Source organism: Bufo gargarizans, chromosome 3, assembly GCF_014858855.1.
Source record: "Bufo gargarizans isolate SCDJY-AF-19 chromosome 3, ASM1485885v1, whole genome shotgun sequence".
Taxonomy (NCBI): domain Eukaryota; kingdom Metazoa; phylum Chordata; class Amphibia; order Anura; family Bufonidae; genus Bufo; species Bufo gargarizans.
Window position 1 is genome coordinate 601,676,088 of NC_058082.1, and position 16,607 is coordinate 601,692,694.

The following is a 16,607-nucleotide window of genomic DNA, read 5'->3' on the forward strand; positions in this document are numbered from 1 at the left end:
CCACTCCCCAACGCACGTTTCGCGTACAGCTTTTTCAAGGGGTGTTGGTTAGCAGAGAGGACAGTCACCCATAAATAGGTCGAGTGGAAACACATGATTGGTTGTTGGACTGAATTTTAATTACATTTCGGGCTCACCTGAGTATTAACACATGCCGGACATTGCTGGTGCCTGGCCCCTTATCCGCATGCCACCACATCCGGCGGCGCCACGCCGCTACAGAGAAGGCCGTCACGTACATCCTGTGCGACGCACGTCACTCTGGAGCGGCCGGCGATGCACGAACGCGGCGCATGCGCAGAACACCAAAGACACCTATTCCGCCATATTAAGTAGGGGCACATGACATAATATACAGATATATCAAAAAGATCAAATTGCTTTACATAAAAATGATGGCATCTTGTCATATATACACCATACTACAATATACACAGTTCTTAAATTGAGGCATGATATATGTTGACAATCCACATGCCGATGTTTATCAGTTTTTCAATGTATGTATACAAGTACACAGAACCTCATTTCAGTTTACCTTCGATGCAAATGCATATATATATATATATGTTTGTCAGGCATCAATACCAAAAGTGGATATTATACACCTGACCACAATAGTCATACACATCGAATAACATATAATTCGATATGTTGTACTAGGGTGGTAACGCATGCGCAGGAGAGGGTAAGGACCAAACCTATATCAAATAATGTGAGAGGCAAGTGATAAATCATTATTATATTTAGAGACAGATTACAAACAAATTGTCATAAAATTTGGTTTTACCCTGTACTGAAACCATAACTTTACAAAAATAGTATTATCATTTGACCTCAGTGGGGGGCCTTTCACTGCAATTACGAGGATACTAGGCGTTGTTATTCCCATAAACCTCTCTTTCCCGACATAACATTTAGCCATGGCAGGAATAAGTAGTAATAAGGTCTCCCAACTCTGAGGCCTCAAAGTGCAGAGTGAAATATGAAAGGAAAAATCATTAGTTGTATCAAACAAAAATAGAATAAATAAATAACAATATAAGTTACATAAATTCTCCGTATTAATAGTGTCTAAAGTGTCACCATTGTATATAAGTAGCTATATATACCACAAATGAAAAAAATATATATATATTAGCATCCCAAATTATTCACACATAAAGAGAGCAAAAAAAATTTTAAATTTTTTATATATGCCCTACCAAGTCGTGAGTATTTTGCATACACCCCTGTCTACGCACCAATCGTCTGTACACCGGTATAGCCGATGTTCAGACTGATCGCATTCCCAGTCATACTGAAGAGTATCATACAACCACTTGTCATGTCCCGAGCCACTAGTGAAAAATATCGTCATCAACCATCCTGTCCAGCACCCATAGGTGAGTGCACTGCCATCATCGCCATACACATAAACATAAATAAACCTGGACAGATCACGGAGATTCAAGGAGGAGGCATTCACAAGAAAGATGCAAAAGGCACCTTATCATTCAACCCATATGGCACCTGGGTTTGAAGTTTGATTATCCATTTACTTTCCACTTGTTCAAGTCGTCTGAAGAGGTCACCTCCTCGAGATCCTAAATTTACCCTATCGATGCCACGGACCCTCAGGTCCTGCCATCGATTATTGTGTTTCAACCGAAAATGTCGTGCAACTGGTTTGAGTTTCAATATTCGTTCCCTGTCATCAGCTGGCACCTTTGACGCCATCCGAATATCACTCTGATGTTCCTGAAGGCGTATACGCAATTCACGTGTTGTCATGCCAATGTAGATTAACCCACAAGGGCATGTTGCGTAATAGATAACGCCACAGGTACTACAGTTGATAAAATGCACAATTTTATATACATCTTTGCCAGATGAGTCACTAAATGACACACTTTTTACCATGGCCTTGCAAATGCTACAATGTCCACACGGTATCGAGCCCCACTTTGGTCCTTTGGACTGAAACAGGAATTCCTGGTTGTTAGGTGGAATATAATGGCTAGATACCAGAATGTCACTAAGATTCCTGCTCCGTCTAGAGACCAGAGTGGGGGCCGAAGTGAGAACCGAATTCAGGACATGATCACTTTGCAATACAGGCCAATATTTTACAAACGTTTTTCTGATGTTATTCCATTGTGGATTATAATCCGTAATCATACAGACTGGTCGAGCTTCATCCACCGCTGCATTATGAACTTTTTTGGGCTTTGTTGTAAGAAGGGTCTGTCGTGATGTATTGGCGGCCCGCTGATACCCCCGTTCAATAACCACAGGGTGATATCCCCTTTGTGCAAACCGTTGTCGAAGCTGAATCGATTCTTTTTCAAAATCCTCTGTTGTCGTGCACAGTCTTTTGGCCCTTAAGAACTGACCAATCGGTATAGATCTTTTTTGATGTTGTGGATGAAAGGACGATGCATGCAACAGAGCGTTTACAGCGGTATCCTTACGGTGAATTGCCGTTGATAGAGTGCCATCCGTGGTCGTCTTGATGTTAATATCCAGAAATGTCATTTCACTTTGGGAGATGGTTTGGGTCAATCTTATATTCCAGTCATTCGCGTTCAGTTGTACCAAAAATAAATCAAGTGCCCTCCTGGATCCCTGCCAAACAAACAAAATATCATCTATAAAGCGGATCCAGGATATAACCTGTCCATCCGCCCCATCCATAATCTGTTGTACATATTCACGTTCCCAAAGACCCAAAAATAGGTTGGCGTATGAGGGCGCACAAGTCGCCCCCATCGCCACACCTCGTAATTGGAGATAATGTCGGTCTTTAAAAAGGAAGTGATTATGTGTAAGTACAAAATCCAACAGAACTAGTATGAATTCCACCAGTTCCGGCGATAGATTCCTTGTCCGCAAAAAGAAACTGGAGGCCTTCAGACCAAGTTCATGCTGGATACACGTATACAGCGATTCTACATCGCATGTCACGAGATACATATCATCTTCCATATGGACATTCTCCAGCCGCTTTAGCACATCGGTGGAGTCACGTACATAAGATGGAAGACATTGGACACATGGCTTGAGGTAGAAATCCAAAAAGCGACAAATGGGTTCGCTTAGTCCACCACACCCCGACACTATCGGTCTACCCGGAGGTCTCGTTGAGGATTTATGCACCTTCGGTAATAGATACAGTGTGGGGGTTATTGGATGCTTCACCATCAAGCCATTGTATACAGTCCTATTAATGACTGATGACTCCACCGCTGTCAACAGGACGGCCTGTATCTGCATTTGGTAGTCGTTGGTAGGGTTTGAGGTTAATCTACGGTAGCAGGCGGTGTCACGTAATTGACGGTGAGCCTCCGCCTCATACATCTCGATAGGCGCCGCCGGATGTGGTGGCATGCGGATAAGGGGCCAGGCACCAGCAATGTCCGGCATGTGTTAATACTCAGGTGAGCCCGAAATGTAATTAAAATTCAGTCCAACAACCAATCATGTGTTTCCACTCGACCTATTTATGGGTGACTGTCCTCTCTGCTAACCAACACCCCTTGAAAAAGCTGTACGCGAAACGTGCGTTGGGGAGTGGACCGGTGGTATTGCTGCAGGATACAATTGAATCAATTGGTCAGTATATACAATAGTTTTCATCATGTGTCAAATACAATTGTGATATTGGTATTGCCCTATTTTTGATAACCTTGGTGTATACATTTACACCGGCCAGTGGCAAAGATTTTGACACATATATACATGTGGATATTAGTGGTGTCCAATAGCTATAGCGTTTGGATACTATATGTCCACCACTTATGACCTTTTGGGTATAACTATGCACTTGCACTTTACTCTGGATATTTGTATTGGCAGCCTACCATCGGTTCACTTGGTTTTTAAACATGTCTTGTAACCTGTATGTATTGTCTTATTTGTGACCAGTGCTGATCATGTGTCTTTTGTGATTCTCTTAATAAAATTGAGTATTTGTGTACTATTGTAGTGTATGTTCTTCAAATCAAGCTATATTTCATTTTCCCTTACTCCTTCAAATCGGTATATATATTCTAATTAGGGGTAAGCCCGCAATTTTGTTAGGGCTATATATAGGTTCTCATATCTATCCAGATGATAACCTGATCGGTGGGGGTCCGACACCTGTGACCCCCAATGATCAGCTGTTTAAGAAGGCAGCGGGACTCGCAGTAACGCTACGGCTGTCTCTCAGCTTTGCCTATGCCAGTGACATCCCGTTCATCGGTCACATGACCTAGGCACAGCTCAGCCACATTGAAGTGAATGGGGCTGAGCGCAATACCAAGTACAGCCACTATACAACGTACAGCACTGTGCTTGGTAAACTGTGAGAAGGCTGCTTTCTCAAACAGCTAATTGGTGAGGGTCCTGGGGGTCTGACCCCCACCACTCAGATACTAATGATGTATCCAGAGGATACGTCATCAGTTATAAAATCTTGGAAATCCTTTTTAATTTAAAAACAAAAACTTTGTTATATGGGCATTATTATGGGTGCAGGCCTTATATTGTAAATGATATGGTATTTATTCATTTTTTCATGCTCTGTGTAATATTTGCTTTCCCCTTTTATTTTAGGATATGGCGCTTCCACACAGTCCTGTTCAAAGACTTCTATTGTTACCAGTCATACTCCTTAGTCTGCTGGGTTCTGGCAATGGAGGCGCCTATTATGGAATGAAACCATTACCTCCTCAGATTCCACAATACCAGCCTATGGGACAGCAAATGCATCATATGCCAATGGGAAAAGATGGCACACCAATGGGGCACATCGGAAAGGAGAAGGCACACATGCCACATTATGGAAAAGATATACCACAGATGCCAATGTTTGGTAAAGATATGAAGGCGAGAAAAGATGGAAAAGGTAGATATTCTGAAATTGAAGTAAATGTAAAAAGTACCGAAAAGTACCAGATACAGGGTGTAAAGATAAGGCTATTTCCAGACTATTCTGCGCACACTAATGCCCACAGGAAAGAGTATATTGTTGTTAAGAAAAGATTAAGGGAAGCAGGTTTAAAGTACAGTTTACTCTTTCCGGCAAAATTAAGGGTGGAATATAAAGGCAGGACTGTTTTTTTTCAGACTCCGGAGGAGGTTAGCGATTGGGCGGATGGGGAGGGCCTTTGAGGCTGGGGGATGCGGAGAGGGAGGGAGCTAGTATGCTAAGTTATGGAGTCGCCCCGACTGCTGTACAGCAGGGAGGGGGGTTATCTGGGATGGGGGGGTGTGGGTGGTATGAGGGAGAGGGAGACGTGTTGTAATTTTTTTTTTTTTTTTTTTATTTCTTTTTTCTTCCCCCTCTGCTAGATGGTTAGGATTGTTTCATTGAATACGAGGGGTTTAAGGGAGAGAGTGAAGAGGTATGCTATCTTTGAGTGGATGAAGGGGTTTCTGCCAGCTGTCATCTGCCTACAAGAGACACATTTGGATAAGGAATCTTTAAGATGGTTGCAGAAGAGATGGATAGGGGAAAGTTACCATTCTGTATACACTACTTATTCAAGAGGGGTCTCAATTTTGATCCACAATAAAATAAAATTTGAATGTCTGATGTGTGAGGCCGATGACTGTGGCAGATACCTCTTTCTATATTGTAATATAGATGGGGTTAAAATGGTAATTGCAAATATCTATATTCCTCCCCCGTATACGCCAGAGATTTTATATCAACTGTATGAATTCATGCTGGATAGACAGGAAGCTATAATGATTGCGATTGGAGACTATAATGCGGTAATGGATCCACTCAGGGATAGAACCCCTAGCAGAGGGGGAAGAACACAGAAATCGTTAATTTCTAACGATAATTTGTTTTCCCTTAGTCCTAACAGCAGCACAGATGGGGTTAACTGCCCCTGTGGACTGGTAGGACCGGCGGAATTTTAATGAGCCCAAGAACCAATAAACGATCTTCAGCTCCCTGAAAGGGAGGAGATCACCCCCCAGCCCACCGTGTTTTTAACAAGCATAATGTATTTAGGGTGGGATATTTGTGTGCTGCTGTTAGGACTAAGGGAAAACAAATTATCGTTAGAAATTAACGATTCCCTTACGTCCTCAACAGCAGCACAGATGGGGAGATAGCAAGAAGAATCCCCTAGGGAGGGTCCTCATGCCTGGCAGAACTAAGAACAGTCTGCCCAAAAGCCGAAAACTCTGCCATCCTAGCATCTATCCTATAATGGGAGATGAAGGTTGACTCAGAGCTCCAGGAGGCCGCCTTACAGATCAACTCTAAGGGGAGGAGTCTTCTCTCCGCAACCGAGGTGGAGACCGCCCTAGTAGAATGGGCCCTCACAAACTCGGGAGGATCTAAGGATTGGGAGACGAAAGCTTCCAAAATGGCCTCCTTGATCCAGCGACTAATGGTGGCTTTAGACGCTTTACGGCCTTTAGACTTACCGGCAAACAGGATAAGAAGATTCTCATCTTTCCTGAACTCACTAGATCTATCCACATAGATCTGGAGGCATCTTGAAATATCCAGCGGGTCTCTAGCTGGAGTATCAGAGGAGGAGGCTGTAAACAAAACTGGTAAAGATATTACCTGATTGATGTTCTGGAAAGTAGGCACCTTAGGCCTGAAGTAAGGTAAAAACTTCAGGAGTACTCTATCCTGTAGAAAAATAATGTACGGGTGATTTGCGGAAAAAGCCTGCAATTCAGAAACTCTTTTGGCTGAAGCTATAGCCAGAAGAAAGACCATCTTTAAAGTCAGAAATTTAAAATTTACCTCCTCCAAGGGCTCGAAGGGGGGAGATGCTAGCCCCCTGAGCACTACTGAAAGATCCCACTGGGGGATAGGTTTCAGTATAGTAGGCTTTAGTCTTTCAGCTCCCTTCAGGAAGCGTTTGATGAGTGGGTCCCGAGAATGTGGCCTGTTGAGACAGGCCGAGATGGCATAAACCTGTACCTTCAAGGTAGCTGGAGATAGGCCTCTATCTAATCCATCCTGAAGAAATTGAAGTATCGCAGGAAGGGGCGGATCTGCAGACGCCACCTGTCTGGAATCACACCATGCCTCGAAGATTCTCATGATCCTGGAGTAGGCCTTCTTTGTAGACTCTGCTCGGGAATGCGACAAAGTTCTCAGGACCGACTCGGAAAGCCCTTCTATGTTGGGAAGGGACTGATCAACCTCCAGGCTGTCAGGTTGAACCTGTGCAGATCTGGGCAGAGGTGAGTGTCCCACGACACCAGGGTCTGCTCCGGGGGGAGTCTCCAGTATTGTCCCCGACTCATCTGAATGAGCTGGGTAAACCAGGATCTTCTGGGCCAAAACGGTATGATGGCTATTACCGAGGCCTGATCCTGACGGATTTTCATCAATACCCTCGGTATCATGGAAAAGGGAGGGAAGATGTAAGCCAGCCTGAACCTCCACGGTATTGACAGAGCATCTATCGCCAGGGGGTTGTCTTCCCTGTAGAGGGAACAGAACCTCATCACCTTGGCGTTGAACCTGGTTGCCATGAGATCCACTTCTGGCATACCCCATCTGTGAACTAGCTGCCTGAAGATCTCCGGATGCAGAGACCACTCCATGGTCGGTAATCCTCGACTTAAGCGGTCCGCTATCATATTGAGGGAGCCTCGAATATGAACGGCAGATAGATGGGAAAGGTTCAGCTCTGCCCACCGAAGAATTACCCCGATCTCTGACAGAAGGGGCAATGATCTTGTGCCTCCCTGTTTGTTTATATAGAGGACAGCAGTCATATTGTCTGACTGGACTTTCACTGCTTTGCCCCGGATCTGAGGCGCAAAGTGAAGGAGGGCTAGCCGGATAGCTCGCATCTCGCGAAGATTGGAGGAAAGATGCCGCTCCAGAGGAGACCAAGATCCCTGAATTGGGGATCCGTCCAGGTGAGCGCCCCAGCCTACAAGGGACGCGTCTGTAGTCAATATGACCCAAGCTGGTTGGGTCATAGACTTCCCTGCTGGTAGCTGAAACCACCATCTGGGGGAATTTCGGGTTTGACCGGACAGGGAGCACAGGGAATCTAGCCCCGCAGGGCTGCCGTTCCATAGGTGTAAGACCTCCGACTGAAGAGGACGGAGGTGCCATAACGCCCAAGGGACCGCATCCGCAGCCGCTGACATGAGCCCCAGCATCTTCATGAGAGTCCGGATAGAGACTCGACGAGGGACATAAAGGACCTTTGCCAGGTCCTGAATCCGCGCTCTCCTTTCTGGAGTCAACCGGAGGGACATCTCCACAGAGTCGACCACGAATCCTAAGTAATGGATTGAAGTCGATGGGCTCACATTCGACTTCTGCCAGTTGATAATCCAGCCTAGGCGGAAGAGAAAGGAGACTGCGACCTGAAGATGGTGGGTAAGGATCGGAACTGAAGAGGCTATGAAAAGCCAATCGTCCAGATAAGGAATAATAGTCAGTCCTTGGAGTCTCAAAGCTGCCACCACCGAAACCACCACCTTGGTGAAGATGAGGGGGGCAGAAGAGATTCCGAAGGGAAGCACGGCGAACTGAAAGTGCCTGCAAACCCCTGAGATCTGGACCGCGATCCTGAGGAGTTTCCGGGAAGCGGAATGGATCGGAATGTGAAGGTACGCATCCTTGAGGTCCAGAGTAGCCATGACGTCCCCAGAATTGAGGATATGGCTGACTGACCTTATGGTTTCCATGCGAAACCTTGTTTTCCTTATAAATCGATTGAGGAATCTCAAATCGATGATCATCCGGAGATCTCCTGTCTTCTTGGGAACCAGGAACACTGGTGAATAAATCCCTAGGCCCCTCTCCCCTGCCGGTACCTCCTCCAGGGCTCCCTTGGAAATATAGTCCTGAATGTAAGATTCTAGGACCACCTGTTTGGCAGACCCGAAGCTTCGTGTGGCGATGAATCTCTCTGGGGGGAGAGAGATAAGATCTACCCGGTACCCGGCGGAAACTATGTCCTGGACCCAGGGGTCTGCAATCAACCGGCTCCAAGAGTCTTTGAAATGGGTAAGACGGCCCCCCACGGGAATCTGGGGGAGGGGTACGGGAAAATCTAGAGGAGACACTGCAGGGGCAGCAGGGCTTATCCAAGAGCCTCGAGGAGGCCCATAGTCAGGAGGGTTTTGCCTCCCTGGTGGGTTTGCGGGGGCGTCTCGGATATTTACGAGATGGCCCCCCCAATCTCTGCGCCTAGACTGCTGCCCAGAACGACCTCCACCCTTCTTTCCGAAATCGCCATGATCAGGCCTAAAATAAAGGCACTGAGATGCATAGAAAGCGAGCTAAGCTTTAAGGAGGGAAAAAAGAACCCCTAAGCAATCTTCAGCTCCCAAAGAGGGAGCGACACGCCAGTCCACCTGTCCAGAGGACAGAAAAAAACACGGTGGGCTGGGGGGTGATCTCCTCCCTTTCAGGGAGCTGAAGATCGTTTATTGGTTCTTGGGCTCATTAAAATTCCGCCGGTCCTACCAGTCCACAGGGGCAGTTAACCCCATCTGTGCTGCTGTTGAGGACGTAAGGGAAGTAGATTTTTACAAACTAGCCCATGAATTCAACTGGATTGACGTTTGGCGTCTCCAGAACCCGGATGAAAATATGTATTCCTGTTACTCCAAAACACACCAAACCTGGTCTAGAATAGATATGGCCCTGGGAAATAAAAATCTGATGTCCTATGATAGGATTAAAATAAAGTATTTCCCCATGGCTCTATCAGATCATAATGCCGTGGTAATGGAACTAGATCTGAATAAAAAGAAGGCCTTATTACCGTTTAAGTTTAACTCCCATTGGTTACCAATGATCCCAGACAAAGAAAGTATAATGGAAGAATTAAAAAAATTTTTTAGGGAGAATAACTACTCCGCAAGTAAGTTAATTGTTTGGGATACGGCTAAAGCATATTTAAGAGGATTGCTTTGTAAAAAAGTGAATCATTTAAAAAAAATTACCAGGGAAAAGGGGATTGCTTTGGAAAAAAAAGTTCAGGAATTAGCAACAACATGTATGAGATATCCCACTGACGATAATAAGAAAATATGGGAGGAAGAACAGGAAAAGTTAAAGGCATATCATATGGAGAGAAGTAGGAAAGAATTAAGGTTTCAAGGGATCCGGCTGGCCACAGAGGGAGAAAAAGTTGGTAAAATCTTGGCAAATATAGCAAGAAATCAAAGAGAGAAAGCCTGGATAGGGGTGATTAAAGATAAAAAGGGTGAGACAATTAACACACCAGAAGGAGTTAAAGAAGTGTTTGTAAAATATTTCCAGGAGGTATACAAGTCCAGGGTACGATACTCAAAACAAGAATTAGATTTGTATTTAGATCAGATCCCTCTTAGGAGATATCCCAGGCCCAAAAGACATTTCTTGAAAAAGAAATATCAATCGTAGAAATAAATAAGGTCCTGGGGCAAGTAAAATCTGAAAAGGCACCAGGAAGTGACGGGCTCCCTTTTGAAATCTATAAAACCTTCTCCCAGGTGTTAGTACCTGAACTAAAAACAACATTGGACGAGGCTAAAAAAATTGGGGACTTACCAGACTCTATGAAAGAGGCAATTATAACATTAATTCCAAAAAAGGGTAAAGAACAACTAGACCCGGGATCATATAGGCCAATATCACTTTTAAATACCGATGTTAAAATTTTGGCAAAAGTTTTGGCCGATAGACTTTCAAGGGTGGTTAAGGGTATAATAAACCTAGATCAAACAGGTTTTATACCGGGCAGAACGATATACTCAAATATAAGAAGGTTGTATTTAAATATCGAAGCTAATAGAACAGAAGCGGGGGAGAAAGCCGTATTATCACTGGATGCCCAAAAGGCATTCGACTGTATTGAATGGGAATATCTATGGGCAGTTCTAAAAAGGGTCGGTATAGGGGAAGGGTTTATAAGATGGATACAGCTAATATATCAGGATCCGCGGGCCAGAGTGATGGTGGATGGGAGCTTGTCCCTGCCCCTTGCCCTATATCGGGGCACTAGGCAGGGATGCCCTCTCTCTCCACTGCTATTCGCCATTGCGATCGAACCTATGGCAAGTATAATAAGAAACGATAGGGAAATTAAAGGCTTTCATTATGATGGAGGGGAAGAAAAATTGTTAATGTACGCGGATGATATTTTACTATTTATGCACAGTACTGGAGACCAGTTTAATAGAGTTATAGATATTATAGATAAGTTTGGTTGTTTTTCTGGATTAAATATTAATTGGGGGAAATCATATATGTTGATGTTGGGAGATGCACAACCACAGGGGTTCCTAAAGGTGCAGGTGTTGGGAAAACAAGAAAACTTTAAATATTTAGGGATACAAATTTCCGGAAACATAGGAGATTATGAAAAATTAAATGTACTTCCCCTAATAAAAGAACTTAGGGCCAAAATACATGTCTGGCGCAGATTACCAATTTCAATACAGGGTCGGGTAAACTTAATAAAAATGGTTTTTCTCCCCAAAATACTATATGTCCTTCAAAACGCCCCAGTCAGGTTGTCGCAGGATATCTTTAGTTTGCTTGATAGGTTAATGGGAGATTTCCTTTGGAAAGGTAAGATTCCCAGAATAAAGAAAGAGATACTTCAGCTCCCAGTGAGAGAAGGTGGACTCGCAGTTCCGAATTGGTTTTTCTATTATATAATTACACAATATGGTCAAATAAAGAGTAGTTTGGATGGGTTAGTGGGTAGTCAGGTAGTAAATAGACTGGGATGGAAAGAAGAATGGAACTTTTTAGAGGTGTTGGAATCGGGTACACTGGGAGGAAAAAACACAGGAAATAGAGTTTTAAATTTAATGGAATATATATGGGTAGAGATTAAAAAAACACTAGAGATTAAAGGGTTTCTGCAATACACACCTATATGGAAAAATATTAATCTTAAGGAACTGCAGGGGATTAAAATGTACATCGACTGGGAGAAAAATGGGATGAAATACTTAAACCAGATATTCGAACAGGGTAAATTGAAAGACTTTAATACAATGGTTAGAGAGTTCGGTATACCGCATAAGGACATATATAAATACTTTCAGCTTAGGAATGCATTGAGGTCAGTTATGCAAGAGGATAAATATAAGATGGAAAGATCTGAGATATTACACAAATTTACTAACTTGGGTGAAAGAAGAGGAATAACGGCAAAAAGATATAAGATATTGATGGGGGGAAAAAAGAAACGGGTTACAATATTAGCTAGGAAAAAATGGGAGAATGAACTGGAATTTTTTACGGAAGAAAAATGGAACGATGCATTAAAGAACTATTCTCGAGTCTCAAATAGGGGTTCACACAAGATTTCACAATTTTTTGTGGTTCATAGGTTGCATAGGTCCCCATGGATACTAAAAAGAATGGGCGTTAGATCCTCGGATGATTGTGTAAAATGTGGGGGGGAGAGAGCTGACTTAATGCATTGCTTCTGGAGATGTCCCAGATTGTTTAGATACTGGACAGAAATAACAGATACTATATATCGAATTTTGAAGGTTCAAATATCAGAGGATCCGATGTCGTGTATTCTGGGGGCAACTGAACATCTGGGTTTGAATAGAGATATAAGTATGGTCCTTAGTAAGGTTTTATTTCAAGCTAGACTCTTAATACTCAAGAAATGGGTAGGGGTTGACCCTCCAACAGTTCGGCAGTGGAGAAAAGCAGTAGAGGACATGATTAAAGAAGAACGGGTGATGGAGGGCCATAGTAGAAAAAGAAAAACTATGGATGAAATATGGAAGAGCTGGTTACTTTAGGGCTGGATAGATTTTTTTTTTTTTTTTTTTTTTTTTTCGTACTGCACGTCTCCCCCTCCCCCCCCTAAGGGAGGTGGGGGGGGTGGGAAATTGGAGAGTAAAAATATTTGGGTATGTATGGAATAAGAATGGAATGTTTTTCCTTTCCTTTTTTCTTCATCTTTCTCCGATGGTTGTAAATAAAAAGTTGTAATCTCTATTTAATATATAGATGATTATTTTTGAGACGATGGTAACAAAAGGTTATTGGTAAAGGGGAAGAGGGAGGGTGGGAGAAGGGGAAAGGAAAAATAAATATAGCCATATACTGTTGTTATATATAGTACTTTCTACTGTTTGTATAAATAGCGATGCGCTTGGGAGGGGGGGGGGGTTGGGGGGGTGGTATGGGTAAAAAGTTAATTTGAATGATTATTGTAACGACCCGTTGGACGGTCAGATACTGTATATTTAATGTGCTTTGTATAATAATAAAGAAATATAAAAAAAAAAAAAAAAGAAGTAAATGTAATGCTCTTGCACAAAAATAAATAGCATTAAATAATAATAGACATATTAGATATTGCCATGTCAGTAACGAGCGGCTCTATAAAAACATCACATGATCTACCCCAACAGGTGAACACCGTAAAAAATTTAAACTGTGCCAAAACAGAAATTTTTTGGTCACCTTGCCCCAAAAAGGGTAATATTGAATGATAAAAAAATCTTATGTATCCAAAAAAAGTGCCAATAAAAATGTCAACCCTTTCAGCAAAAAATTAGCCCCTACATAGGACGATCTGCAGAAGAAAAAGGTGAATATTAGTGATACCTCATAAAATAGTCATTAATTATCTGTCTTAAAAGCAGAGAAATTCAAATTTAGAAAATTGAGAATTTTTCCAAATTTCTGGTAAATGTTGGATTTTGGAGAAATATATAGACTCAAATTTACCACTGTCATGAAGTACAATGTGGCATGAGAAAACAGGTTCAGAATGGCTTGGATAAGTAAAAGCATTCCATAGTTATTACCACATAAAGTGGCATGTCAGATGTGCTAAAAATGGCTCGGTCCTTAAGGTGAAAACTGGCCCAAGGTAGAAGGGGTTATACCGAAGACTACTTTCTTTCTTCAATAATGTAGCAGAGTTCACATTTGCAAGCATCTATTCAGGACCTCTGTTGCAGGTTCCATCAGCAATGTTGGACAAAAAAGTCCTGCATGACAGACTCCCTAAAAGAAACATGATGGATCCCATTATAGTCAATTATAATCAATGGGGTCTGTCTAATGCCATTCGTTTCAGTTATGTGCTGGATCCGTCACTTATTTGTGGGTGGGAGATCATTGGCGCTAATGTGAAAGCAACTTTAACCCCTTAAGGACTCAGCCCTATTTCACCTTAAGGACTTGGCCATTTTTTGCAAATCTGACCAGTGTCCCTTTAAGTGCTCATAACTTTAAAACGCTTTGACTTACCCAGGCCGTTCTGAGATTGTTTTTTCGTCACATATTGTACTTCATGACACTGCTAAAATTGGGTCAAAAAAGTTAATTTTTTTGCACCAAAAAATAAAATTTTTAATTTTTTTTTTGAAAAATTAGCAAATTTCAAAGTTTCAGTTTCTCTACTTCTGTAATACATAGTAATACCCCCAAAAATTGTGATGGCTTTACATTCCCCATATGTCTACTTCATGTGTGTAGCATTTTGGGAATGATATTTTATTTTTTGGGGATGTTACAAGGCTTAGAAGTTTAGAAGCAAATTTTGAAATTTTTCAGAAATCTTCAAAATCCCACTTTTTATGGACCAGTTCAGGTTTGCAGTCATATTGTGAGGCTTAGATAATAGAAACCTCCCAAAAATGACCCCATTCTAGAAACTACACCCCTCAAGGTATTCAAAACTGTTTTTTCAAACTTTATTAACCCTTTAGGTCTTCCACAAGAGTTAATGGCAGATGGAGAAACAATTTAGAAATTTCTATTTTTGGGAAAATTTTCCAATATAATCAATTTTTTCCAGGAGTAAAACAAGGGTTAACTGCCAAACAAAACTCAAAATGGGTTGCCCTGATTCTGTAGTTTGCAGAAACACCCCATATGTGGTCGTAAACTACTGTTTGGCCAAACGGCAGGACATAGAAGGAGGGGAACACCATATGGGTTTTGGAAGGCAGATTTTGCAGGACTGGTTTTGTTTATACCATGTCCCATTTGAAGCCCCCTGTTGCACCCCTAGAATAGAAATTTCAAAAAAGTGACTCCATCTAAGAAAGTACACCCCTCAAGGTATTCAAAACTGGGTTTACAAACGTTGTTAACCCTTTAGGTGTTCCACAAGAGTTAATGGCAGATGGAGAAACAATTTAGAAATTTCTATTTTTTGGAAAATTTTCCAATATAATCAATTTTTTCCAGGAGTAAAACAAGGGTTAACTGCCAAACAAAACTCAAAATGGGTTGCCCTGATTCTGTAGTTTGCAGAAACACCCCATATGTGGTCGTAAACTACTGTTTGGCCAAACGGGAGGACATAGAAGGAGGGGAACGCCATATGGGTTTTGGAAGGCAGATTTTGCAGGACTGGTTTTGTTTATACCATGTCCCATTTGAAGCCCCCTGTTGCACCCCTAGAATAGAAATTTCAAAAAAGTGACTCCATCTAAGAAAGTACACCCCTCAAGGTATTCAAAACTGGGTTTACAAACTTTGTTAACCCTTTAGGTGTTCCACAAGAGTTAATGGCAGATGGAGAAACAATTTAGAAATTTCTATTTTTTGGAAAATTTTCCAATATAATCAATTTTTTCCAGGAGTAAAACAAGGGTTAACTGCCAAACAAAACTCAAAATGGGTTGCCCTGATTCTGTAGTTTGCAGAAACACCCCATATGTGGTCGTAAACTACTGTTTGGCCAAACGGGAGGACATAGAAGGAGGGGAACACCATATGGGTTTTGGAAGGCAGATTTTGCAGGACTGGTTTTGTTTATACCATGTCCCATTTGAAGCCCCCTGTTGCACCCCTAGAATAGAAATTTCAAAAAAGTGACTCCATCTAAGAAAGTACACCCCTCAAGGTATTCAAAACTGGGTTTACAAACTTTGTTAACCCTTTAGGTGTTCCACAAGAGTTAATGGCAGATGGAGAAACAATTTAGAAATTTCTATTTTTTGGAAAATTTTCCAATATAATCAATTTTTTCCAGGAGTAAAACAAGGGTTAACTGCCAAACAAAACTCAAAATGGGTTGCCCTGATTCTGTAGTTTGCAGAAACACCCCATATGTGGTCGTAAACTACTGTTTGGCCAAACGGCAGGACATAGAAGGAGGGGAACGTCATATGGTTTTTGGAAGGCAGATTTTGCTGGACTGGTTTATTTACACCATGTACCCTTTCAAGCCCCCTGATGCACCCCTAGAGTAGAAACTCCATAAAAGTGACCCCATCTAGGAAACTACAGGATAAGGTGGTTGTTGTTTTGGGACTATTTTAGGGGTAAATATGATTTTTGGTTGCTCTATATTACTCTTTTTTGAGGCAATGTAACAAAAAAATTAAATTCTAAAAATTTTTCTACATTCGCTATTTAGTTTTGTGAACACCTAAAGGGTTAACATAGTTTGTAAAGTAACTTTTGAATACCTTGAGGGGTGTAGTTTCTTAGATGGGGTCACTTTTTTGGAGTTTCTAGTCTAGGCTACATCAGGGGGGGCTTCTAATGGGACATGGTGTCAAAAAAAAAACTGTCCATCAAAATCTGCCTTCCAGAAACCGTATGGAGTTCCCTTCGTTCTATGCCCTGCCGTGCGGCTATATAGCCATTTACGACCACATATGGGGTGTTTCTGCAAACTACAGAATCAGGGCCATAA

The 16,607-nt window shown here is 42.2% G+C and overlaps 1 protein-coding gene across 3 annotated transcripts in view; it reads left to right on the top strand.

Moving 5' to 3' along the window:
- The window catches only part of COL8A1 (collagen type VIII alpha 1 chain), a 113,232-nt gene that overhangs the window by 87,682 nt on the left and 8,943 nt on the right, over positions 1 to 16,607 (top strand). For all 3 annotated transcript variants that reach the window (XM_044287797.1, XM_044287798.1, XM_044287796.1), the window contains one exon: positions 4,579 to 4,870. In XM_044287797.1, the coding sequence (XP_044143732.1) occupies positions 4,582 to 4,870 (289 nt within the window). In that variant the 5' untranslated portion in view covers positions 4,579 to 4,581. The remainder of the gene's footprint in view (positions 1 to 4,578; positions 4,871 to 16,607) is intronic.